General features: G+C 38.9%; 1 protein-coding gene and 1 non-coding gene across 17 annotated transcripts in view; both read right to left on the reverse strand.

Moving 5' to 3' along the window:
- PUM1 (pumilio RNA binding family member 1) overlaps window positions 1-26,114 on the reverse strand; it is a 145,057-nt gene that overhangs the window by 39,614 nt on the left and 79,329 nt on the right. For 7 of the 16 annotated variants that reach the window (XM_066375670.1, XM_066375682.1, XM_066375676.1 and 4 more), the window contains 5 exons: window positions 14,324-14,417; window positions 13,058-13,174; window positions 8,256-8,407; window positions 1,698-1,836; window positions 272-415 (listed from right to left, as the gene is read on the reverse strand). In XM_066375670.1, coding sequence (XP_066231767.1) covers window positions 272-415; window positions 1,698-1,836; window positions 8,256-8,407; window positions 13,058-13,174; window positions 14,324-14,417 — 646 coding nt within the window. The remainder of the gene's footprint in view (window positions 1-271; window positions 416-1,697; window positions 1,837-8,255; window positions 8,408-13,057; window positions 13,175-14,323; window positions 14,418-26,114) is intronic. The other 9 variants (XM_066375685.1, XM_066375684.1, XM_066375678.1 and 6 more) reach the window with 2 other exon arrangements.
- LOC136401512 (small nucleolar RNA SNORD103/SNORD85) lies at window positions 1,502-1,579 on the reverse strand. Its single transcript, XR_010750545.1, has one exon. It is a non-coding gene; the product is annotated as a small nucleolar RNA SNORD103/SNORD85 (small nucleolar RNA).

Here is a 26,114-nt window from a genome sequence, read left to right on the forward strand (position 1 = left end):
ATTTCTGTGTAACTAACCCTGGATTTCCGCCACTGGTACCATTTCAAATGAGTAATCTAACTTCCTATGTTTGCAGTGGAATGGGTCCTTGCTACTAACCAACAGATACATGCCATCAGCAAAATCAGAATCTATCGATGTCGTTTGTTGCTTCTGATTCTCTTTGAAATATTACAAAATTGCAATATTGAGAACTGTCAAATAAAGTGCATTTCAACATATTTTAAGAATGTCATTCATCCACCCTTTTAGGTCTCCAACATCAGCTCACCCGCTTGTGCAGCTGAGGAACTAATGATGACTGGGGCGGGAGCTACAAGTCGTACAGGAGCGCCAAGACCATTTCTCGCTCCTGCATTCACCACAAGGGCACCAGTTTGGTCATAGTAAGCAGCAGGAGCCAATACCGGATAACCTAGAAATAAAAGCCAACATATTGTGAGTATATATAAAACTAACAAATGTCACCTACATACCAACATACTGTAAAAAGGTTCTGGGGATAGACAGACCTAGATATATATGCTGGCACCAACACTTAGACAGCCATATGACCCTGAATCTCTGGTTACCTATTTCATCATCTATAAAATGATGATAGTAATAATACCTGTCCTCATATAGTTCTTGTGAAGATTAAGCTAAAAGATGAAAGATTTAGCATGGTATCTGGCACAGTAAGAACAGTGTTATCACCCACTAGGTGTTAAGAAAGGTATTTGACATGATAGAGAATACCTATATTCGTTCAGTGCTAGGGTTCTCAGCAGCAATCATACACTGATAATTCTTGACTACGCAAGTAACAGAGGGTACAAGTGATTACAAAAATCATAGTACTTCCAAAACACATAATAATCTAACACAAATATGTTGCAAGTTAGCAACAAAAACATAGACAAGATTCGATTGATGGGATCTTTTAATGTCATGAGATGGGATTTCCAAAATCTTATTGGGCTATAAAGAAATTACAGATGACTTCTTAATAAAACATAAATGCTTAGTAACAAAACAAATAATACAAATTAAATTTACTCACTAATTTCATAAATGAATCTGTTAATTTGGCTATGCTCCATGGTCATTAAGGATCCACAAAACAGGTCTCATAAGGACCTGTTTCAAAGGAATAACCTCAAACTACATCCAGTTCATGCAAAGAATAGGACCAGGTGATGGTGAGCCAAAAATAACATATATTCAAGATATATGGCAATCATGGGAAGGCAGCTACAAAGCACCTCTACTATTGGTTCAGAAGAAATCCTAGAAATGTAAGAGATGATGACCCTATCAAGAAACACCAGGGATTTCTTCCTAATAATGCTGTTTAAAAACATCATTGTAAATACTAAATAAAGCCTTGGAGTAAAGCTAAAGTGACTAGGCTACTCCTTCCAACCCTACTGCTAATAGAGAAAACAGATCATCACCAACCAAAACAGCATATTCTAAAAAATGTGTGGAGATGTGCATGTCTCCACCACATAGAATGAGGACTGGCTCAGAACAATTAGGTGCTCTCATCAATGAACTGCGGTCTAAGTGAGGGCAAGTATATGTCATCCTTGCCAGTCCTTAAATCATGACAAGCCTGAGCAAGCTAAAGCTAAAAGCACTGCCCACTCTCTTCTGACTCTCCCAACAAGCAGACTTTCTCCCTCAGACAATTAAGAACAACAATGCAGCCTCACCTGGCATGCCTGCAGCCAGTCCTTGTCCAAAAGCAAGAGCAGAATTCACTGCTGCAGCTGCCACTAGTGGATCTGTTTGCTGTCCCTGCTGATTCTGATTTGGGGTCAAAGGACGCTGGCTGGCTCCTCCACGGAGAACCTGAGAGACAGAAATAAACCAACTATTTTCTTCTCATTAGATATATCTAAGACCAGGGGTCCCCAAACTGCGGCCCCCTGAGGCCATTTATCCAGCCCCCACCGCACTTCTGGAAGGGGCACCTCTTTCATTGGTGGTCAGTGAGAGGAGCATAGTTCCCATTGAAATACTGGTCAGTTTGTTGATTTAAATTTACTTGTTCTTTATTTTAAATATTGTATTTGTTCCCGTTTTGTTTTTTTACTTTAAAATAAGATATGTGCAGTGTGCATAGGGATTTGTTCATAGTTTTTTTTTATAGTTCGGCCCTCTGGCCCTGGCCGGTTGGCTCAGCGGTAGAGCGTCGGCCTGGCGTGCGGGGGACCTGGGTTCGATTCCCGGCCAGAGCACATAGGAGAGGCGCCCATTTGCTTCTCCATCCCCACCCCCTCCTTCCTCTCTGTCTCTCTCTTCCCCTCCCGCAGCCAGGGCTCCATTGGAGCAAAGATGGCCCAGGCGCTGAGGATGGCTCCTTGGCCTCTGCCCCAGGCGCTAGAGTGGCTCTGGTTGCGGCAGAGCGACGCCCCAGAGGGGCAGAGCATCGCCCCCTGGTGGGCAGAGCGTGGCTCCTGGTGGGCGTGCTGGGTGGATCCTGGTCAGGCGCATGCGGGAGTCTGTCTGACTGTCTCTCCCCGTTTCCAGCTTCAGAAAAATACAAAAAAATAAATAAATAAATATATATATATATAGTTCGGCCCTCTAACGGTCTGAGGGACAGTGAACTGGCCCCCTGTGTAAAAAGTTTGGGGACCCCTGTCTAAGACCCATCATGCACTTACTGGGTCAATTTTCCTTAAAATTAAATTTATTGAAGTGACATTGGTTAATAAAATTACATAGGTTTCAAGTGTACAATTCTATGATACATCACCTGTATATTACATTGTGTGCTCAAAACTCAAGTCAAATTTTCCAATACCATATATAATGACCACCTTTACCCTTCAGTACTCTCCTCCCCCTTTCCCTCTGGTAACTATTGTACTGTTGTCCATGCTGGGTTGGCTTTTAAGAACTGATGGTTGTAAAAACATTTTTCCTATAATGGTATTATATGGCATGACTATTAGGATAAAAATTCAATTAGCATTTCATATAGTGAAATTCATTCTACCATTCTTAAACATATCGCCTTGGCCCTCACCAGATGACTCAGTATTAGAGGGTCGGCCCAGCATGTGGATGTCCCAGGTTTGATTCCCAATTAGGGTACTCAGGAAAAGCGACCATCTGCTTCTCCACCCCTGCCCCTTCTCTCTCTCTCTCACTCTTCTCCCACCCACACCCCTCAGTTCTCCTCCCGCAGCCATGGGTCAATTGGTTCAAGTGCATTGGTACTGGGCGCTAAAGATGGCTCCATGGAGCCTCTGCCTCAGGTACTAAAAATAGCTCGGTTGTAAGTATAGCCCCAGATGGGCAGACCATCGGCCCCAGACAGCAGTTGCCGGGTGGACCCCAGTGGGGTGCATATGGGAGTCTGTCTATCTCCCCTATCTTGGAAAAGAAGAACAAAATAAAAAATATATTGCCTTTATAAAGCAGACAAAAGCATATAAAAGTGATGATTCATTCATTAATCAAACACTTTCAATGCTTATCATTTGACAGGTACTAGGAATAAAGCAAAAGAATAAGACAAAAGCCCTGCCCTCTTGGAGCCTTTGGTCTTTATAAGACAGACAATAAGCAGTAACTCTATAATATCATGTCCCTGGCTCTGACAAAAAGTGAGTATGATGGAGTGCGGAGTGAGGATTTAGGTAAAATGAACAACGATAACTTACCCTCAAAATTAAGATAAAATATCTGCAACCACACACACACACACACACACACAGCACACTATATTTTCTTTATAGAATATGAAAACATCTTCTCTACCCTACAAAACTATTCCCATTCATCAAGGCCCAAATGAGCTCACCAGATTTGATTTTGGAGGCTTCTGATCTGACTATTTCTATTTCTCCTCTCATAAATTCCACATACACACAGCAATCTAAATGGAGATATTAGTCAAGAACATTGACAGCTCAGTGCAGAATACCAGCTCTGCCACTGTAATGAAGGATCTACTACTTTCTTTTTAAGAAACAGATCTCAAGATGCTGGTAATCACTCTCATTTTGAATACTTTGAAGAATCTATTCCGCAAGATCTTTATACCATAGCAAGTAAAAATGCAAAACCCACAGACCAAAGCTAAAATTATCAAAGTATATAAAAAATACACTTTGCAAGGTTTTCAAAGGTTCTTCTCAGATTACTTTCACTATCACTCTGCTATTTTTAACAGATGTGTGGTCAAGAACCTGGGTACAGATTATTCTTGGTACCATTTGGTAAAAAATGTTAAGAGAAATATCACTAGCAAACAACTAAATATTTATTAAATGAGCATAAGTTGAATAACACTGTCCAATTAGCAATAAGAGACATGAAGACATTTCATTTCCCTATCTATAAAAATAGAATAATTTATCTTGCAGATTTGTTAAAAGTATGAGAATTAATGTCTGCAAGGCACAACAATACCTAGTATCCAGGAGCTAATCAGTAACCAACAACTAATTCTATCAAAATATTAGGCAATTTATTTCTGTCTGTGACCTAAAGAATCTACCCCAACTTTATAAGGAGTACTTCAACCTACATAGATAAAAAATGTAGCACAGGTGAGTGTTTGGGCAAATACTTAGAAGATACCTAACTAATAACCCAGAAGAGCCTCACTCTAGGAAAAGTGAACAGCTCGTACACAGAGCAAATACGAATACTTCAAAACTACTGAAGAACTAGTAAAACATCAATGCAAGCATCATTCTCATTGGGCACAATAAACTAGGTTTATGTTTGGTTGGGCATTGTACAAAAGGTCAAGGGACAAGGGAATGAACAAGGTGCCTCAAGAAAAAGGCAGCCCTGATTATTGAATCCTGTTTTAATGAGGAGAGCAACATGCTTCTTTTGGTACACTCTGTAGAAATCTAAGTAGTACCTTCTTGATAAATCAAAGTTAAGTCAACTGCCAATATTCATATATTTTAATTCCATCAATAGGTATCGAATCTGGGTTTAATGGTAATAAATTACAAAATCTCACAAGTAACATTTTAACATTTAATAAAATCATTTAAAATGTCTGAAAATCTATTTATAAAACACTATCCAAGAAAGGAGTTAGTTTATTACTTATCTTAAATATACAAAAGCTGTTTAATTCAAACTTCAAAGGTACTGATTTAAACTGTTGAAATTCACCAATATCTAATAAGCAAGTAGATATTCAATGGGGCATTGCACTTACTAATTATTCATCCTTCTATTGTTTACCATGCTTGTTAGAATCAACATCTACACTCTCCCTAATCTAGAGAGTTCAGAAACCACTCTAAATTTTCTCTCAAAATGCAATATTCAACACCAAATCACCTCCAAGTTTACCACCTGTGTTTTTTGTTTCTTTTTTGGTTTTTTTTTGTATTTTTCTGAAGCTGGAAACAGGGAGAGACAGTCAGACAGACTCCCGCATGCGCCTGACCGGGATCCACCCGGTAAGCCCACCAGGGGCGACACTCTGCCCACCAGGGGGCGATGCTCTGCCCCTCCGGGGCGTCGCTCTGCCGCGACCAGAGCCACTCTAGCGCCTGGGGCAGAGGCCAAGGAGCCATCCCCAGCGCCCGGGCCATCTTTGCTCCAATGGAGCCTTGGCTGCGGGAGGGGAAGAGAGAGACAGAGAGGAAGGAGGGGGCGGGGGTGGAGAAGCAAATGGGCGCTTCTCCTATGTGCCCTGGCCGGGAATCGAACCCGGGTCCCCCGCACGCCAGGCCGACGCTCTACCGCTGAGCCAACCGGCCAGGGCTGCCTGTGCTTTTTATTCAATCCAACACCTAGGATTTTTCTGTTTGTTTTTTTTTAACAAGTATTTTGAAACAGAAAATAAAAGTTTCATCAGGTGTCAAAGGAACCTTCAAAAGGATTAAAAAAGAAATCAGAGGTCAGATGGAATGGACAGAAAGTCACTGACTCTGCTGCAAGTCCAGCAATTAGATTTGGAACAGTTAATGTGCCTAGAACACAACACATGCCTTCCAATAAAACATAAGGTCCAAAAGGCCAAAACAAAGTTCATAAAAAACCCTTCACTTCAATGACTATGACAAAAGAAAAATCATATTTTCTGAAAATAAATAAAACCAAAACTGACAAAAATAACACAGGGACTAAATTATGGCTGATTATTAAAAATTAATGCTAATAACTTTTTCATAGTAAGATATGTAATTGTAGATGACAGAAACCTCTGAAATGCAAATGAGTACCATGCTCATTTTATAGCTAAGGAATCTATATTCAGAGAAATTATGCAACCTGTCCTAGTTGCAATCAGTTAGTGGCAGAACAAAGACCAGATTGGGGGTTTTACATAACTCTAGATATCACAGTATGGTCAGAAAACAGCACAGATTGTGAAATTATAGACTTGTGTTTAAGTCTTAACAACTTCATATTTGTGTCCCCCTAGGCACACAAATTCCAGCTCCTTGATGTCATGATGGAAAGTCATATACTCTATAGAATCAGAGTAATTTAAAAAAAAATTTTTTATGTAGAGCACTTAGCTTGAAACAGAAAGCTTTCAATGAGAACTACTTATTACTTATCTTTGTTGTTCACTCTATTAGAGTTCATTTTAAAACATGGCAATTACTTTAGTCTTTCAAATCCACAAGGACTTGGCAGCCATTAAAACACAAAGAACATCACACAAATAAAGACAGACTGTCTACAAAGAGTAGCTATTAAGAAAAATTCATTAATAGGGATCACCTATTCTGTTGACAGATTATCTGAATACCCTTACATACTTGGCACTAGAATTCTATCTACTGCAAAGAAGATCATACATTAGCTTCTCAAAAAATTATCTTACTGTAAAATTACTGGCCCAAGACAAACTAGCTGGAATTTCAAAACCTATGTTTTTCCTACAATTTTGTGGAACCTAAAAAAATAAATATACTCTAAGACTGATAAACAGCAAAAGATTCTTGTTTGGATTATGTCATCTAAACATATATGAATGAACATGGTGTTTCACCTCAAAAGACAACTTTAATTTGACAATGCATATCAAAAGCCTAAATAATTTTATTTGCTTGAGAAGAAATTCCACTTCTAAAAATCCTGTCCTTGATAATAATCTGCAAAGGACCTGTGCAAAGGATATTTATCAGTCTTATTTATGACACCAAAATATTGCTAAGTTAAATATCAAATAATAATGGACTGGTCAAAATAAAGTATGGAACATTCTTTGATAGATTTAAATATAGCTACTAAATGTTATTAAAACAAACCTTAAGTAACATAAAAGCAGGAAGCAAACCATGTGAACAAAATAATCCCAATTTTATAAAAAATTAATTAACTGATGCTAAAATGACAGATACCAAGGATAATACTGGTTTCCTCTGACAAAAAATAAATGATTATCCTTTTTTTTAAAGTTTTCCAATTCACCACAATATTCAGCAATAGATGTTACTCTAGTAAGCAAGAGAAAATGGCCTGTTTAAAAAAAAAAAGACATACTTAGTTTTGCATTTAATTATCCTTTCCCAGTTTGATTTAAAAATTCTTAATGGCCCTGTGGCCAGTGGATATAGCCGGCCTGGGTGTCTGGATTTCAATTCCCTGTCAGGGCACACAGGAGAAGCAATCATTTGCTTCTCTCCCCACCTTCCCTCTCCCGCGCCAGTGGTTGATTGGTTCAAGCATCAGCCCCAGGCGTTAAGGATAGCTCAGTTGATTTGAGCATCAACCCAAGAGGGGAGAGTTGCTGGGTGGATCCTGGTTGGGGTACATGCGGGCATCTATCTCCCCTCCTCTCAATTAACAACAACAACAAAAAAGCTCTTATTACTATAAGTTAAATCATATATACTGTAATAGTTTTAAGATTTATATCCAACCCAAGAGACATTATAAATAAGCAGTCTTAGGAATCAGTACCTCCCCTTTGGTGGCTAGCTACTTGAAAGAGAGCCAGAAGTGATCTGAGAATGGTGCGTGGCAGAAAGAAAATTTACTATCAGTATGATCCTCACTTTGCACTTGCTAACCATGTACCCTTAACTGGACAATTCTCTAAACAGTTTTCTCATAGTTAATTGTATGATAATTATTGTTAGACTGACCAGGAACCTGATTCATAAAAGGCATTCATTAAGCACAGCTAAATCTGAGCCTCAACTCAAATACAAACAGGAGAGGGAACTCATCCATTCACAGCACTTCTCTACTTGCACCAACACTATCTTTTAATTATATATAGCTAAAATCTGCACTTAAAAGGGATAAATTTTGTTAATACATACCTGCTGCTGCCCTTGCTGAGCCTGGGGGGTGGTCTGCTGATTAGCAGAGTTTGTTGCTGCAGCAGCGGCAGCAGCTTGCTGCTGGAAAAGGCTGGCAGGGTAGACGCCCCAGGGAGTTACTCCATAATACTGGTGAGGGACCACAGCAGGGCCTACAAATAGCAAAGGAAGAGAAGAAAAGTTTAGTAAGACTCACCTCAGGTTTCCAAAGAAACCCCTGCCAGCAGATCCTACTTTAAAATATTAATTTAAGAATATACTGATTTGTTCTAGCTAATCTTTAATTCCAGTTTTTTTAATAGAAAATATATATACATGATCCTCACACCAAAATCTTCTAAAGTCAGTAATATACTCCATCCCTAGAGAAAGAAGCTAGTGAAGAATGAAACACAGGAGATATTGAAAGGGAGCATAACTGTTAGAAGTAGGAAGGGGTGGTTTAAGAATACATAGAGGGCCTGAACAGGTGGTGGTGCAGCGGATAGAGTGTTGACCTGGGTCACTGAGGACCCGGGTTTGAAACCCTGAGGTTGCCGGCTTGAGTGTGGGATCAGAGACATGATCCCATGATTGCTGGCTTGAGGGTCACTGGCTCAGCTGGAACCTTCCTCCCACCTCAGTCAAGGTATGTATGAGAATGCAATCAATGAACAACTAAAGTGCAACAACTACAAGTTGATGCTTCTCTTCTTTCTCCTTTCCTGTCTGTTGCAAAACAAAACACAAAACAAAAAAAGAATACATGGAGGAATTAGCCTTGGTCAGAAAGAAGGGAAAGGCATACTTTTCCCTGACAAAGACTATAGAAAAGATATAAACAAAGTTGGTTGTTAGAAGGGAAATAAATGGAGAGTCTGTTTCCTTAAAGTGATGGAAAAGAACAAAAATTAAATTATACCCTGTTTGCTATGGGAAGGATAGCACCTGAAGTGATTAACAGAAACAGAGATTAACTTCAGAAGCAAGAAAATGCATAGCCTTCTGACAACAAAGTCCAGTCTATCCACTGAAGCTCCACTGATCAATTTTCAAGAGGCTCTGTTTTTGTATTTTTATCTTTAAAGTCACAAAAGTCATTCAACACAACTACATTCAGACATTGATACATAAAATTTTAAACAAGTCAAAACTGAAAACAAATAGCATAATGGGTGGTGGCACAGTAGATAGAGCATTGACCAGGGACACTGAGGTCCCTGGTTTGAAACCCCAAGGTTGTGGGCTTGAGCACAGGCTCGCCAGTTTAAGCACGGGACCATAGACATAATCCCAAGGTTGATGGCTCGAGCAAGAAGAGGTCACTGGTTCGGCTGGAGCCCCCTGGTCAAGGCATGTATGAGAAGCAATCAATGAACAACTAAGGCGCCGCAACTATGAGTTGATGATTCTCATCTCTCCTCATTCTCTCTCTAATCAACTAAAAAAACCTGAAAATAAAGACAAAAAATATAACAGACCTGCCCAGTACCCAAAATACAACCAGACTTTCTGCTTTAAACTATCTGTTCACCTTCTTTCACAAGTTACAGCTGTAGTCTTACACACAAATTAGACAACAGAGAGGTAACAGGGCTATACAGACAGAAACCTCGGGGTGGCAGAATTGAAACCACAGAATCTTCTGAAGCTAGTAGCAAGAAACATCAAGGGTGCATACTTGCCAACCAAGAAAAAGACTCAAAGTCAGCTCCTCAAATCTGCTGAAACATATCTAAAATTAGAACTTTCCTAAGAAAAAGGGTTTAAAATTTACAACTTGATTAATAACCACACCTTACAATGGAGTTTCAAAGAGCTATTTCAAATACAGTGTCCGTAAAGTCATGGTGCAATTTTGACCGGTCACAGGAAAGCAACAAAAGACGATAGAAATGTGAAATCTGTACCAATTAAAAGGAAAACCCTCCTAGTTTCTGTAGGATGATGTGGCAGCATGTGCGCATGCGCAGATGATGATGTAACACCGTGTATACAGCGGAGCAGCCCATGGCCATGCCAGTCGAGATGTGGACGGTACAGAGGAAAGTTCAGTGTGTTCTGTGGCTCACTAAATTTGAATCTGTGACCAAAGTGCAACTTAAATATCGGCGCATTTATAACGAAGCGCCATCACATAGGAATAACATTACTCGGTGGGATAAGCAGTTGAAGGAAACCGGCAGTTTGGTGGAGAAACCCCGTTCTGGTAGGCCATCAGTCAGTGACGAGTCTGTAGAGGCTATACGGGATAGATACCTAAGGAGCCCTAAAAAATCTGTGCGTGAGCCCACATCTAACTGCACTGAATAGGTATGAAACTGGGAGAGTTTTCCTTTTATTTGGTGCAGATTTCACATTTCTATCATCTTTTATTGCTTTCCTGTGACCAGTCAAAAGTGCACCAGGACTTTATGGACACACTGTACAGCTATGCTGACATTAACCCTATAGCAACATATACATACTTCATTAATAGTCAAAATAAATTGGCACATGTTTTCTCTTCCCCATTTTAAGCTTCTAAAACACAGTAAGTCAAATTATATCACTGTCCAATGTTGCTCTGAAGTTTCTAACTTGGCATTTTCTGTACCTGTTGGCTTAGCCAAGATCAGGAAGCGCGGTTTCTAAGGGTGATCCCTGTGAAACACTACACACATCTGCCTACGAAAGCTGTTACAAATGAGCTATATTATTACACTAAGCAAATGAGTTAAAATATTTTTATCAGAACCTAAATAATTTTAAAAAATCATACCTCCAAGTTAAAGAGAGTAGTTGGCCTCCAAACTCATCTGGCTAGTGTTTATAAAAGAGGACTAGTCTTGGGCATTTAAAGAAAAAACTGAAGGACAAAACACAGCAAAGATCCTATCTGTGCCCTAGTTTCCTCACATGCAAAACAGGAATAATAGGTGTTAGGGTATTGCCACAACTACCCTAAAAGGTTAGGCTGCAACCTGCAATGACATTCCCAAGGTTTCCCCAAAAGCCAGCAAAGCAAACCTCTATCGGGCACAGACTGCTGTTACCATAAATATCTCAACTATCCTTCACGTTGTCTTTAACTGAATTCCTGCTACTTTGCCCATCTTGTGGCCTATGACTGAGTTTAGGAAAATATCCCAGGGTACATCAGTACTTGAGCTCCTTCAAATACCAAGGTGGGGCAGGGGAACTATACTACATGTTTCCACCACAACCCATACCAAAATGTGAACAATTCTAAAGGAAATAATATAAACTTCTATACTGTATTTTAGTTCATAATTGCAAATCACATGCTATATAGTAAGTGAAATCGTATAATATTTAGTCATTATTAATATGACTTGAAGAGATCTGTCCCCAAAAGAATATTTACTTCAGAAGACATTTAGTTTGTCCTAATGTTGAATTCAATCTACCGTACATTTATGACCCCACTCTGATGACAGCAACTATGGCACAAATAACATAAGTGCCTGACTTTGAAAGAGTTCAGACTCAAAGGAAAAAAAACTAAAATAAAAACCACTTACATATACATCCACAAGCAAATAAATGCAAAAACAATAATCAGTAATAGAGAAAGAATAGGGAATGATTATCAAAGGAAGGCTTTCTAGAGGTAGCAATGCAAGCTAAGGAGCTTCCCAAGCAAAGAATGGGAAAAGAGTTTACTTGGAAGATTACAGTATCCAAAGATACTGAGACCTAAACCAGCATGGGATTTACAACGATCTACAATCAGATTAGCTTTGCTAGAATGTATAAGGTGAGCCAGTGGCTGCCAATGTTGAGGGCAGAAAGTGTTGCCTATGTAAAGACATCAATATACATGTCACAGAAAGAGATCCCTACACATAACAGGTCCCAATCCTCACTAATCCACAGAATGTCAAGGCATCTCATTAAAAATACAGACTCCAAAGAACAACAAACCACCAACACCACCACCCAAGTGGGTTATAATGATCAGCCATGTTTGATAATAACCACTGTATGCTACATTAAGGTGGATAAGACAGAAAGTAACAAAGGGTTCAGACAGAAGGGTGAAGGGATATAATTTGAGTCTGAGAGTTTTTTTCTTTTTGAAACAATTCTGGGAGGTGGGGCAAAGCAAGGAAATAAAGAATATATAAGAGAGAACAGCTGCCAAGTCTAGCTAGGTAAAGTATGTAAGGACCTGGAGTGTGATAGCCTAAAGCAAGGGTCCCCAAACAACGGCCTGCGGGCGCATGTGGCCCCCTGAGGCCATTTATCTGGCCCCACTACACTTCCAGAAGGGGCACCTCTTTCATTGGTGGTCAGTGAGAGGAGCATAGTTCCCACTGAAATACTGGTCAGTTTGTTGATTTAAATTTACTTGTTCTCTATTTTAAATATTGTATTTGTTCCCGTTTTGTTTTTTTACTTTAAAATAAGATATGTGCAATGTACATAGGGATTTGTTCATAGTTTTTTTTTATAGTCCGTCCCTCCAACGGTCTGAGGGACAGTGAACTGGCCCCCTGTGTAAAAAGTTTGGGGACCACTGGCCTAGAGGTAACAAGAGGACCTGGGCAAAAGGAGAATTCAAAATCTGTATGAGCAACTGGTGGCTTCATGGATCAAAACTACCCATACAGGAGGGAGCTGGTTAGTTTGCCTTTGGACACGTTCAAGTCTGAGGATACAGCTAAGGAGAGCTACCCAGCTGGTAGGTAGGTGGCATTGGAAGTCAGGAGAGAATCCCTCACTGGAGACATGAACTTGTGAAAGAATAAAGAACACATGCCCAGTTCAAATGACTTTCAGCAGGTGAGAAAAATTCCACATGCAACAGAATGTCTCACCGAGAGTCGCTGCTGCAGCCAATCCAGCCGTGTAGGGGTCCGTCCCTGGGGGAGCGGCGCTGATGATGTATGGATTGGGGACAAATGCAGCGGGAGCTAAACCTGCTGAAAACACACCTGTCAGTGAAAACAAATTTGACTAAAACTGCAGCCCTACCAAACAGCTACACAGTTTGGCTATTCATTCCAGGTTGTAGGTGAGGAAAAAAAGAGAAAAGGTAGGATTGTTTGAGACTAAAGAAAAAATTTTAAATAACAATCTCTATACTAAAGGCTGTGGTGACATTTATCTTTTGTCTTTTTTTTTTTTTTTACTTTTGCTAAAAAATTACAATTAAAACTGTTATGCAGCTCTAAATTCAGCACAATTTCTAAAAGATGATTAAAATTTTAACAGGCTAAAATAGAGCAATTTAAAAGACTTTGTAATGGGATGAAGGGAAGGATTTATCTCCATTTATAATAATTTTCCAAACAGTTTTCCTGAATGTTTGGGTATTTATAAAGAAAACTCACTCCCCAGAAGTATAAAATACCAGACAGACCCAGGTGAGGCCTCTATGCCTGGTTTTACTACATCTAGGTTGGAAGTCCTTCCCTCCACAGCATGTCGCACACAGTCTGTGACTGGCAGTCTCCTTTCTACTCCATCACATCATTTTGACACATTAAAGAAAACAAAAACAACTTCTACCTGTACTTGTTTACACTACAGCATTTTGTGTCAGAGACTTTACAAAGGTTGGGGCAGGGGATGTCAAGGCACAAAAATATGCAGGGCAAAACAATTGCTACAGAAGAAGGGCAACACTACTTTAAATATCAGTTATTATATAGCAATACTTTTTAAAAGATACACTTGCTGCTAAGAAAATGAATTTATAGGTACTACTCGCTACTTAATTAGAAAGTTGATATATATTCACAGTCTATACAACCCAAACATGGACAAAACTACTGTTATGTAATCAATTTCATCCCATCTTACCAAGAGAGTTGATGCTAGTCACCACTGTAGTAAATTCTTTAAATCCTGAAAGAGCTGAGGTAGAGCAGTAATAGCTGGATACTAAGAAATCTTATGAGTTGAGGTCTAGAAGGTGTGCCAAAAATAAAGAATGTAGCTAGACAACTGGACAGGAGGGAAAAGCCAGTTACGTTGAAGGCTTTCTCTGCACTTTTATAATCAGCCTGCCGGGTCTCACAGAGCCCAGGCCCTAGAATGGCGGCCACCCTGATAAAGGAGCTCTAGGCGTGAGGACTTACCGATGTGAGGCTGATGAGCAGCCGCTAGGGCATATTGCTGCTGCTGGGCGGCTGTCAGCTGCTGGACAGCGAGCGCATTAGGTCTTTGGAACAGCTGAGGTAAGAAAGAGACATGGTGAGGTTAGAGAAACTGTCTCACGAATAATTTTAAAATCTCTGAATAAAAATTTTTGACATGCCCCATTGAAGCATGATACTTGAAACAAAAAGGTTCTCCATTCATATGGTATCACAATGAGCCAAAGTTCTGTTTTTCTCTCTTTACCTCAATTTGGTGCAACCAGTTTCCAGGTGCAGACTACACCTCACAGATTGTATATCCCCGAACCACACCCACCCACAAATACCCTAGGGGTTGTCAGGAGGTCTGAGGGGCCCGCCTAATTCAAGGCACACAAAAATTGAACAAAGGTACTACAAAATGACTTCCCATGCCACCCCTACTGTTGTTATCTCCCTTCAGTTCTTTTCAGACACCCACAAAAACTCTGAATTAATCCTCACCTACTCACATTTTGGAAAGGAAAATTGGCTTATCATAATAGAGTAAACTAAACAGCCCAATTTTTGAGTTCCCAGGATACCTATTCTTTATATGTAGGAACAGAAGTATAAGCTCTACTAATAAAACCTGGATTATAAACTCAGACCTAGCACATTTCTTAGTTCCCAAGTAAAGGAAAGTAGTTCAAAACAATCTTAATACAAAGTAAATCATTCACTCATTCATTCTAACAATATTTATGAAACAAATAATACCTACTAGGCACTGTGCAAGGAACTAGGGCTATAACAATAAATAAAATGCTCCTACGTTTAGTATGAATAATATTGGTACACATCAACTTCACCTCTTACTTCTCTTTCTATATATTTATCTTTCTAAAAGCCAGAGGAAAACTTAAGTCTTTGTTTTTACAATATGAATATAAAAAATAATCATGTAGAGATTTCAAAAATACTTCATTTTTTTTCTAAGTTTGAAGAAAAGAAAAACTTCATTTATGATGCTGGTAAAAAGATAACACTATTAGCCCTGGCCAGTTGGCTCAGTGGTAGAGAGTCGGCCTGGCGTGCAGGAGTCCTGGGTTCGATTCCCGGCCAGGGCACACAGGAGAAGTGCCCATCTGCTTCTCCACTCCTCCCCCTCTCCTTCCTCTCTGTCTCTCTCTTCCCCTCCTGCAGCCAAGGCTCCACTGGAGCAAAGCTGGTCTGGGCGCTGAGGATGGCTCTATGGCCTCTGCCTCAGGTGCTGGAATGGCTCCGGTTGCAACAGAGCAAATGCCCAGATGGGCGGAGCATCGCCCCCTGGTGGGCATGCCGGGTGGATCCCGGTCAGGCGCATGCGGGAGTCTGTCTGTCTGCTTCCCCGTTTCCAACTTCAGAAAATATACAAAAAAAAAAAAAAAGGATAACACTACTTTATAGGCACTGATTAAATATCAAGTCTTCAAAAGAAATACTGGACTATATTGACAAACATATCAAAACAACTGTTCACTCCCAGGAAGGGAGCTGATCAATACTATGAGAATAACTGTGATTTTGGGATTTCTGCCAAGTTGGTTTCATACTTTTGCTTTATCTAAAGGACAATCTCACAGAACTCCTACCAACAGGAGGCAGTCCACCCAAGAGGGACAGCCAAGTGGCAGAAAACAAGTTGATGAAAGTATATTTTTAATATTTTTCAGGGTTATAAAAATATCCCACAGTTCTACTAAATATCTACTATCTCTTCAATAGGTCTCTAGAATTTTCCTAACCTAAAACGTCTTTGAAATATTTAACACCTCAGACATTCTTCACGGTTAATTTCTTCCTTCTACTCTGCTGTAAATAAAATAATTCATTTCATTCAACAAACATTTTTTGAGTACATTATTAGCTAGATGCTGTGCCATGGGAAATAAAGATGGTCCATTTAGAATATCTTGAAATTCTCATAATTTATTAACCAAGAACAATACTCCAATGCCATTCATATGACTTCTCCTTGCTTCATGTTTTTAACATTACATGTAACTCATCATATATATGTGTGCTATATCTATAAATATACATACAAATAAACTGTGTGAATACTATAAAATAATTCTGCATAACGTGAGTTTGTGGTTCTAACCAGCAAGTTACCACACTTTGAGAGTAGGAAACATTACTTTTAACTAAAAAATAAAGACCCTACAAGAACTCCCATATATCCTACATTTCAGAGTTAATTAGCATCTCAGTTATTATGGTGACTAGAGAAGGGATTATTTTTTTACTGTATTTAGCAGTAAACAATTAACAAAAGTACATTATGCATCTACAGCAGGCAGAGCTGATTATAGATTACAGTAATTCTGGCAATTCTCTTTATGTAAATGGTCTAATATTAAGTAGAAGTACAGGGTATTGAAAACAAAATTAGGTAATTGGCAACTGATGGATTCCAATGGAATCTGAAAATCTCATACAAATGCCATCTGCTGGAAAGCACTGAGCTCTGTAAACATTTTCATGATTTCACAAAGCAAGATAATCATAACTGAGAAACACAGTACTGTGAGATTGGGAGAAAATGCTTATTTTAAGGTCAGTATAATGATAAATGTGCCACTACTGATTACAATTTACGTAGGCAGAATTCATAAGCTATTCAAGAGACTGAATACAGAGGAAAATATACATTAACTATTTCAATATTTGGGAACTACACAAGCAAGCTGGTTTGACTCCCTTCTCTACCACTACACGACCTTATAAAAGAGACCCTCACGAGTTTTTATTCAAAAAAATAATCTGAGCAGTCAAAACACCCAAGATATTGACTGATATACACCTGGCATCTTATAAAATACAGCCACTACTATTTACAGTTATCAATAATTGACATAAAAACGTTTCAGAATATGGAATAATATTAATATCTAAATATAGAATTAGTAAATGTAAAAGACTTCTGACCCCCCAAATAAAATATACTCCCAGCCCTAGCTTTTTACCAGTTTATGGCTATATACATAGTGGACAGGGATAAGAGCAAACTCTGGGCCAGAAAGCCTGGATTCACTTCTCAGCTCCACCACTGACTTCCTATATGACTTTGGGCAAGACTATCTCTCTGTGCCTCGCTCTCCTCCTCTCTCTAATAGAGACAACAAAAAACTCATAAGGTTGTTGTATTAAAATACACATAAAGCGCTTAAAACAGTCTTTTTATGTGTGATGCTCTTGCTGATTAATGGGAAGAGCGCCCCCCACAGACAGTGCTTCTGTGAGTTACCTCCTATAGCACCTCTCCCAACAAGGCAGCCCAGGATGAGGAAGAAAGAGGGCAGTCTTCAGGGTCAATGTTCAAGTCAAACTCCACTAAGTTCATAGGCACTAACAGCTCTCTCAGCAGGTCACAAAGATAACAGGGGAAAAACACTTTTTTGTTTATTTAATGAGTACTTTTTACAGTACAGTATTTCCATGTCGAAAGACTATGACTGCAGTTGAATTTGAAGGTGAGACAACTTCACATAGCCAAAGGCTTTGCATTTCTAGTAGTAGCTCCAAAGGAAACAGCCTAGAGTTAGAAACCAAAACATCTATGCTTTCATAGCATATAGAATATGACCTTCAGGATGTCTTTTAGTATCATGATGTCTTGATTTTCTTATGTGTAAAAATATAATAGCTGCCCTACCTCAAGAGGCTGTTGTCATGATTCATAGAGAAAAGCCCTTCAAAACACTAAAAGTATTATTACATCAATGGTGGGACTATAAATTTTTAATAAAGTATATATTGGACATGAAACTTGTAAAAGTTTGCTACTTTTTAAAACTTCCAGATAAAAGCCCATTTTTGACTAGGTTATTTGAACAACTGCTTAACAGCCAGATTAAATAACCAAGTAATGATTACAATGATTTCTGGTTTAACAGGTACAATAAACCATGCTACTGAATTTTTATAAAGAAGTAACTTCTTGGCCATGGCCAACTCAGTGGATAGAGCATCAACTCAGTGTATGGACATCCTGTGTTTAACTACCAGTCAGGACACACAGGAAAAGCAACCATCTATCTGCTTCTCTTCCCGCTTCTCTTCCCCTTTCTCTCCCTCTGCCCCGCTGCAACCAGAGCTCCATTGGTTCCAGCATGGCCTAGGGCACTGAGGATAGTTCCTTGGTCCCAGCAACCAAAGGTGCTAAAAATAGCTCAGGGAACATGATCCCAAGCCCCAGGACCTAGACAGGGGCTGCATGGTGGATCAGTAGGGGCACATGCAGGAGTCCGTCTATCTCCCTCTTCTCACTTAAAAAAAAAAAAAAGAAAGAACTTCTTTACATTTCTTTAATAGATGAAGAATTTCATTCCATAAAAAAGATTTTCTAAATAAGGTGGAAAAAATAAAACACATCTTTCCTCTAAGTAAATTAATATATATTGAAGAAAATCACATTGTAAAATTTCAACAAGTAACAACAAAGGTTAGCTTCAATCGACCAGATTGCTAGCTAACGTGAGCATACAAACAGTGACTAGACACATGACACTAATAAAACAATCCTCTCATTTGTAAATTGAAAAGAAGGCCAAGAATCTTAAATTCCTATGTTAAAACTATGCACACATTTGGCCTCATAAGAATAACATTTTTAATCACTACCACACTTTTAAAAACAATGTATGCCAATTTCCTCTCCCTTCTGACTAGGGCTGTGAAGGAATAAATACAGTATTTCAATTATAACTTTCAGAGTATTTTTCCTTTGTTAGAATTCATGCTTAAAAGGTAAGAGTTTTAGTACATCAGTATAAATTTTGTATAACAAGGTAAAGTAGGTTATTTTACATTAACTGAATTCTAAATAAAGAATATCAGTAATTAACCTATTAATCTATACTGACATAATCCTGGCTTTGATTTCTGCTATAGAAGATTATAATTTAAAGAAACCTAGTAATAATTTTCTAAAATATATTTATGGAAATATAAGAGTTGTATAACTCTTTACTAGAGTAAAAAATATTGTTCAAGCACAACAAAAAAAATGACACCAAGCACTATTTGTGAACTGTTTGCTGTATTTTCCAGAAGACAATAAGGGGAAAATGTGAGGAAAAGAAGAATACTCCAGAAATATCACTGAGCATTTCAAACTACTCTGAATTAGGGCTTTTTAACCCAGCTCTTTGTTCTCAGGATAAGTAAAATTATTATTTATTTTCAAAAGTTTAGCATGTCGGGGTCCTATACTTACAATCTGCCCCTTAATTTGGAGTTAACCCTCAAGGACTCCTACCAGGACAACTTTGGCAAATGGATGTTACTCATATACCTTCATTTGGCAAACAGTCCTATGTCCACGTTACAGTAGATACATATTCTGGATTTATAGTAACCTCTGTCAGAACAGGAAAGGCTGCTAAGCATGTTATAGCTCATTGTCTGTATGCATTGTTCTATTATTGGATTTCCTAAACTGGTTAAACTGAAAATGCTCCTACATATGGAGCAAAAAGCATTTACTGTATTTTGTCATGCTTACAATCTTTAAAGTTAAGGTATTATTAAAGTGTACCCAGCAAATATTTTAAGGTCAATTTAAAAAAATTTAAAAGGGGGTAGTCATATCTTGGAACTCCTACGGGTCTACCATATCATGCTTTTTACTTAAAAAAATTTTAAATTTCTTTTGAATGCTGATGAACAGGAGACGCCAAATCTTTCTCGCCTGCAAACTACTACCTTCTTTATTTGATCCAGCTAATAACACTGTTTTGTCTTTTTCCAAATAGCTCCAGATATATGGAAAAGATTTATATAGGTGGATGGGAATCCTCAAACCCCTTGGTGGGATCTTCTGAGCATGGCTTTTAAGATACCTAGAGGCAGAAAAAGCCCAATAGAGATCAGGGGAACTACCAGCTTTTAGGATACGCCCTTAAAGGCTCCAATGCCCCAAAGGGGTCTCATAGGATTCCATCTGGGTCCTGCTTCAATAGTGGAAAGGAAGGTCATTGAGCTAAAGCCTGCCAGACTTACATGCCTCTGCCGTGAGGAAACAGGAACACAGGAAGGTAGGCTTCCCCCTCGCTCCTCTAAGGGAGGGTTCAGTCTCTTCCAGCCCTGCTCCAGCCACCTATGACCTAACCTTGCCCAGAATGCTGGGGTTTGCCACTGAAGGCTGAAGGTGCCCAGGGCCATCGGCCCCATCTATGACACTGTGGATGAGCCTAGGGTATTTCTTCCAAGAAGCAGGTAAACTGATCTCATTTGCACAAGGGCCACTTAACTATGTCTTGCCTGAATAGTCAGGTTTTTTATTCTTCCCTTGAAGATCTCTGTTGTGGGTGTTGATAGTCCTATTTTCTGCTGCTTTGTTTAATATATAGTATTTCCTTTATTCTTCCTACCTCAATGCCCCACTCATATTTCAGGCTGGGACCTATTCCTAATTTAGAGCTCTCTTTCCCCCTTTTGCCAACTTCTATTATGAATCTACCTTTGCCACCCAGCTTAGTGTATCCCAAGGTTCTCTTTACCAAGCCACAGTCGCAGAGCTCCAGGGAAAAGCAACCTGGTCTCATCTCTCCAGGCAGAGGAGAACAGAAGCTCCATCTCCACACATACTGCAGATGGCTTTTCCAGTCTACCTGAATCATTACCAGCTAGAAGCAGCAGTCATTGGGACTCGGACGTGAGCTGCAAAGTATAGAATTGTGACAACAATTCCAGTGCCATGCGGACTTTTCCTGGAGGTGGACTTTTCCTGGACTCCTGCTCCTTGTGACAGCTCCTAACAGACTGAACTGGAGTTGGGTTGCATTTTTCAGGGATTTGGCATGGTGTTGGGGCCAACTTGGACTTGGTGAACATGTTAAGGACACTACTCTTTTATGGATTCTTGCTGTATTAGCCAAGAGTTTGCTTAAAGGCTTTAATCACTGTAAAAAAAAAAAATAGAAGACTAGATAAAGAAGATGTGGCACATATACACCATGGTATACTATTCAGCCATAAGAAATGATGACATCGGATCACTTACAACAAAATGGTGGGATCTTGATAACATTATACGGAGTGAAATAAGTAAATCAGAAAAAAACAAGAACTGCAGGATTCCATACATTGGTGGGACATAAAAACAAGACTAAGAGACATGGACAAGAGTGTGGTGGTTACGAGGGACGGGGAGATGGAAGGAGGGAGAGGGGGAGGGGTGGAGGAGGGGCACAAAGAAGACTAGATAGAAGGTGACGGAGGACAATCTGACTTTGGGTGATGGGTATGCAACAGAACTGAATGACAAGATAACCTGGACATGTTTTCTTTGAATATATGTACCCTGATTTATTGATGTCACCCCATTAAAATAAAATTTTATTTATAAAAAAAAAATTTAGCATGTCCTTCAATTATGATTATAAGCAAACCATATTAACATGTGGCTTGACCTAATCACCAACAGAAATCACATATTTTCATGTTACTTTGCGATTGTTAGACATCTGAAAATCTTGTTAGTGTTCATTAAGATAGTACACCTTTTCTGTGCACTATATAATAAAGCATACCCATGATTAAATTTGTTGTTAAATACTTTTATAGATATTTTCATATAATTAGTTTCCTGTCTAACCTTTACACTCTCCATCTTAAAACATTATTCTGAAAATTCAATCCACAGATCTCACAATAACTGCTAAGGGGTTCACAACACAGAAAAAGGAATCCCTGCTCTAAATAAACCTAGAAAGGTTAAATTTATGATGAAAAGTAACTAAACAAGTACCATTAAGTTTGGAATGAACAAAATTAAAATGATTTTTTTTGTATTTTGAGTCTGCTCTATATTATATATCTCAATATAAGCAGACATGAACAGTTTTATGAAAGCAACTTACTACACCCAATCAAAACCCTGATTTACAGGAAATAAGTCACAAGAAGGAATTATTTCATCAATTTCCAAACCAGATCCCCTCGTAAAATCACAAATAAAGCTACCCTACCAATTATAGCAAATAACTCAAACCCAAAGAAATAGCCTTAGTCTTAGATTCTCGTTTAAAAAGCGCCAAAATAAAAGAGCAGAATGTACAAAAAAATATGGGCCATACTGATGCCTTGTTCAATGCTCACAATCATTGTCTGGGACACAGGCCTGGCTCTCAAGGCCTGTGACCTGGACTCAGTAGCAGATATCTATCTCCTTTCCCCTTTCCATGTACCTACTGCTCTGGCCAGCCTATAACCACACCACAGTCATTTCCATCTCTACACCTTGGCTCCTTTAACTGCAGCAATATACACTCCACCTGTCTTTTAAACTAGATCTATGCAACCTTGGTTCTCATCGAGCCCTCCCTCATCTGACAGCATTCCTGCACAAAGAACTGCTACAGTTCCTCAACTGTTCCACAACTGTATCATGTATGATGGTCTTCTGATGAATGCTCGTTCTGTCCACTGTAGGCAAAACCTATGGTTCCTGGAAGGACACTATCATCAACAGTTAACTGATTAATGTGGGTATAAGAATATCTGAAACTGCTACTAAACTAACACTCGGAACAAAAAAACTAAAACATAATAATTAAGTCATTCCTTCTTAAAATGTCCTGTCATTGCCTATAAAACAGCACACACAGCAAAGTTGGTAAGACACAACACTATCTATGCAATCTCACTTTTTTCATCCTCAACTATCCTATGACTGCTTCTAAATTACCTACCGAACACATATCTGTTAATTTCTAATTTGAAGCCTTTAACTTTACCATTTCCTCCACTGTAATTTTTATTCTTTTCCTGATATAAGCAATTCTTCCAGAGCCCAACTCAAGATTCACTTCCTTTGGTCCTGCATTTGGACATCCTGGGTTCAACTCCGGTCAGGGCACACAAGAGAAGTGACCATGTGCTTCTCTCTTTCTCTCCCTCTCTTCTTCTCTTGCAGCCAGTGGTTTGACTGGTTTAAGCATCGGCCCAAGGTGCTGAGGATAGTTTGGTTGGTCCAAGTGTCAGCCTTAGGCACTGAAGATAGCTCAGTTGATTCAAACATCGGCCGAAGAAGGGGATTGCCAGGTGGGTCCTAATTGGGGCACATGCAGGAGTCTCTCTACCTCCCCTCCTCTCACTTTAAAAAATATTTACTTCTTTTAGCCCTGGCCAGGTAGCTCAGTTGGTTAGAGCATCGTCCCCATAAACCAAGATTGTGGGTTCGACTGCTGGTCAGGGCACATATAAGAATCAACCAATGAATGCATACATAGTGGAACAATAAATCAATGTTTCTCTCTCAAAATAAATAAGTAAATAAAAAGATTCACCTCTTTCATATGTCCTTCCTTCCCCAGAGAACAGAGTATGTTCTCCCTTGTCTAAGGTTCCTAGGACAGGGGCCTGAATGATCTTATCACCTGTTATCAAGTACTTCCTTGCATTATTCAAATGACCAAATGACTCACAATAACTAAACTGAGGCCATTCCATTCATGAAACATATGCTTGGCTAGAGGTAAGAACAAACAAGTGAACCGGTTTATAATATGCAGTCCACAGATCTGTGATGTCCTTAAAAGTTATCCAAAAAATTTGGTATCAAAGGAATTATGTACATTTTTTTATAAGAGAACCATGGTTTTTGATCACATAGCAATAAAGCACTATTAAAAAGGTTAAATAGCCTGACCAGGTGGTGGCACAGTGGATAGATCGTTGGACCGGGATGCGGAGGACCCAGGTTCAAGACCCCGAGGTCACCAGCTTGAGTGCGGGCTCATCTGCTTTGAGCAAACCTCACCAGCTTGGACCAAGGTCGCTGGCTTGAGCAAAGGGTTACTCGGTCTGCTGTGGCCCCACACATATGAGAAAGCAATCAAGGAACAACTAAAGTGTCACAACGAAAAACTGATGATTGATGCTTCTCATCTCTCTCCATTCCTGTCTGTCTGTCCCTATCTATCCCTCTCTCTGACTCTGTTTAAAAAAAAAAAAAAAAGATTAAATACTGATCCAGGAGATAAATTTCTTAAATTTTATACAGATCTAGTTATCTGTATGAGACACAAGCTAATGGGTTAGATCTAGAAAGACTCACATACTAGAATATATGCTAGGCCTCAAAGTGGCCTCTAGACCTCTTAGAAGGCTAATTTCAAATTTTAGTTTTGGGAAGCATATTAATTTTGAGAAATGTTCTGAGATAGTATAAAAAGGGAAAAGGTTTCTTCAAAACTTGGTCTGCTAAAACAAAGCAGAGGACACTGAGAGGACAAGACCCAAACCTTACCCCCCAAGGAGCTTATAATCTAGCAAGGGCTATAAAAAAAAAAATCACGACCCAAAGCAGAACAAGGTGACTCCTTCTCTAAAACAAAATACAATACACTACAGAGTTTAAAGGAGACAGACCTGAAAATTTTTTGATTTGGAGATTAAGGTAGGTAATAGCACTGCACCTTGAAGAATGAGGAACGATTTAATTAGTAGAAATGGAAAGGGGAATAAAATATAATGAAAAGCAAAAAGGTAAAAAAGGAGGGATAAAATGTAAGAACACACACTATTTCCAATAGAAAAATGATCCTTCCTTCTTAACAACTACTGGCTTTTAGGTAGGAGCCTTTGGGAAGTTAAAAGGTTTTTAGGTATTTGGGAGTCTAGAGTCAAAGGTTCCCATGCATGCTATTTGGGTCCCCAGAATGAGAATGTGTAAAACGATCTACTCAGAAAAGCAAGAATTACGGGCCCTTGGGATAAGCAACAATGATATGATATGATGGCGGTACCTCTGTGTAACAACACCCTTTATTGCAACAACCAAAACATGTATAAGGAACCAGAACCCAACAACAGTTAAACTTTCAAAATAATAATGTTCACTTTCAAAAACTGCTGAAATGGGATTCATGATGAAGGCACCATGGGTTTTATAAAATTGAGCAGGTATTGTGTTTGATATAATCATGCTAAACTACTTCCGGGTGCACGAAACTATATTTCTGTTATTCAAGTTCTAATTATCCAGCCCTGCAAATATTTTGTAAAAATTTGAAACCAGAGATCAATAAATCAAAAGAGAATCCCAATTCTGATTATGAAGTAAAGAACAACTAAATGAAAGATAATCAGATTTTCACTCATCAGGTTGGAGACAAGTATTTCTTAAATAACAAGCAAAAAGGTAAGATTGGGAATAGAAGCTAAGAACCCAAAATGGCCACAGTTCTTAGGAAAAATTCAGAACAAAAAAAGTAAAAAATTTCAGATAAAACTTCTTGATATTAAGTTAAAGGATCTGATTAGGAATGGCCTGCACTCACAAACCTCAATTTAGATAAAGAAATTGCCTAATTAATTTTCTAAGCTGGACAAGTTGAAGTCTACACAATAATATCATTTCCCTATATTTGCTGGTGTGGCACAAAATATTCTGTAGTATATCTTCAGCATCTGAACTAATTTCTGGCTTCACACAAAAGTGCTGTTTTGAGGATTCCCATTGTAAAAAAGGGGGGGGGGCAAAACCACAAAAGACGATTATTTCTTAGAAAGACAATAAGAAACACAGAAAGCTAATTCTTATGGAGAAGTGGGCAGAGCTAATGGAAAGTACAGGGAGAATAATGTACACCTTCAGTTTATTCTCTCTAAAAGAAGAGTCTAGAAATAAATCTAACATACCAATCTGATATGAGCACAGAGCATATATGCATATCATATGCTCTGTGGGGGATTTCATTTTGTAAACTTCATATGATTAACCTCATTATCCAGTCTTCTATTAATCAAAACTTATTTA

The sequence above is a fragment of the Saccopteryx leptura genome, chromosome 3, assembly GCF_036850995.1.
Source record: "Saccopteryx leptura isolate mSacLep1 chromosome 3, mSacLep1_pri_phased_curated, whole genome shotgun sequence".
Taxonomy (NCBI): Eukaryota; Metazoa; Chordata; class Mammalia; order Chiroptera; family Emballonuridae; genus Saccopteryx; species Saccopteryx leptura.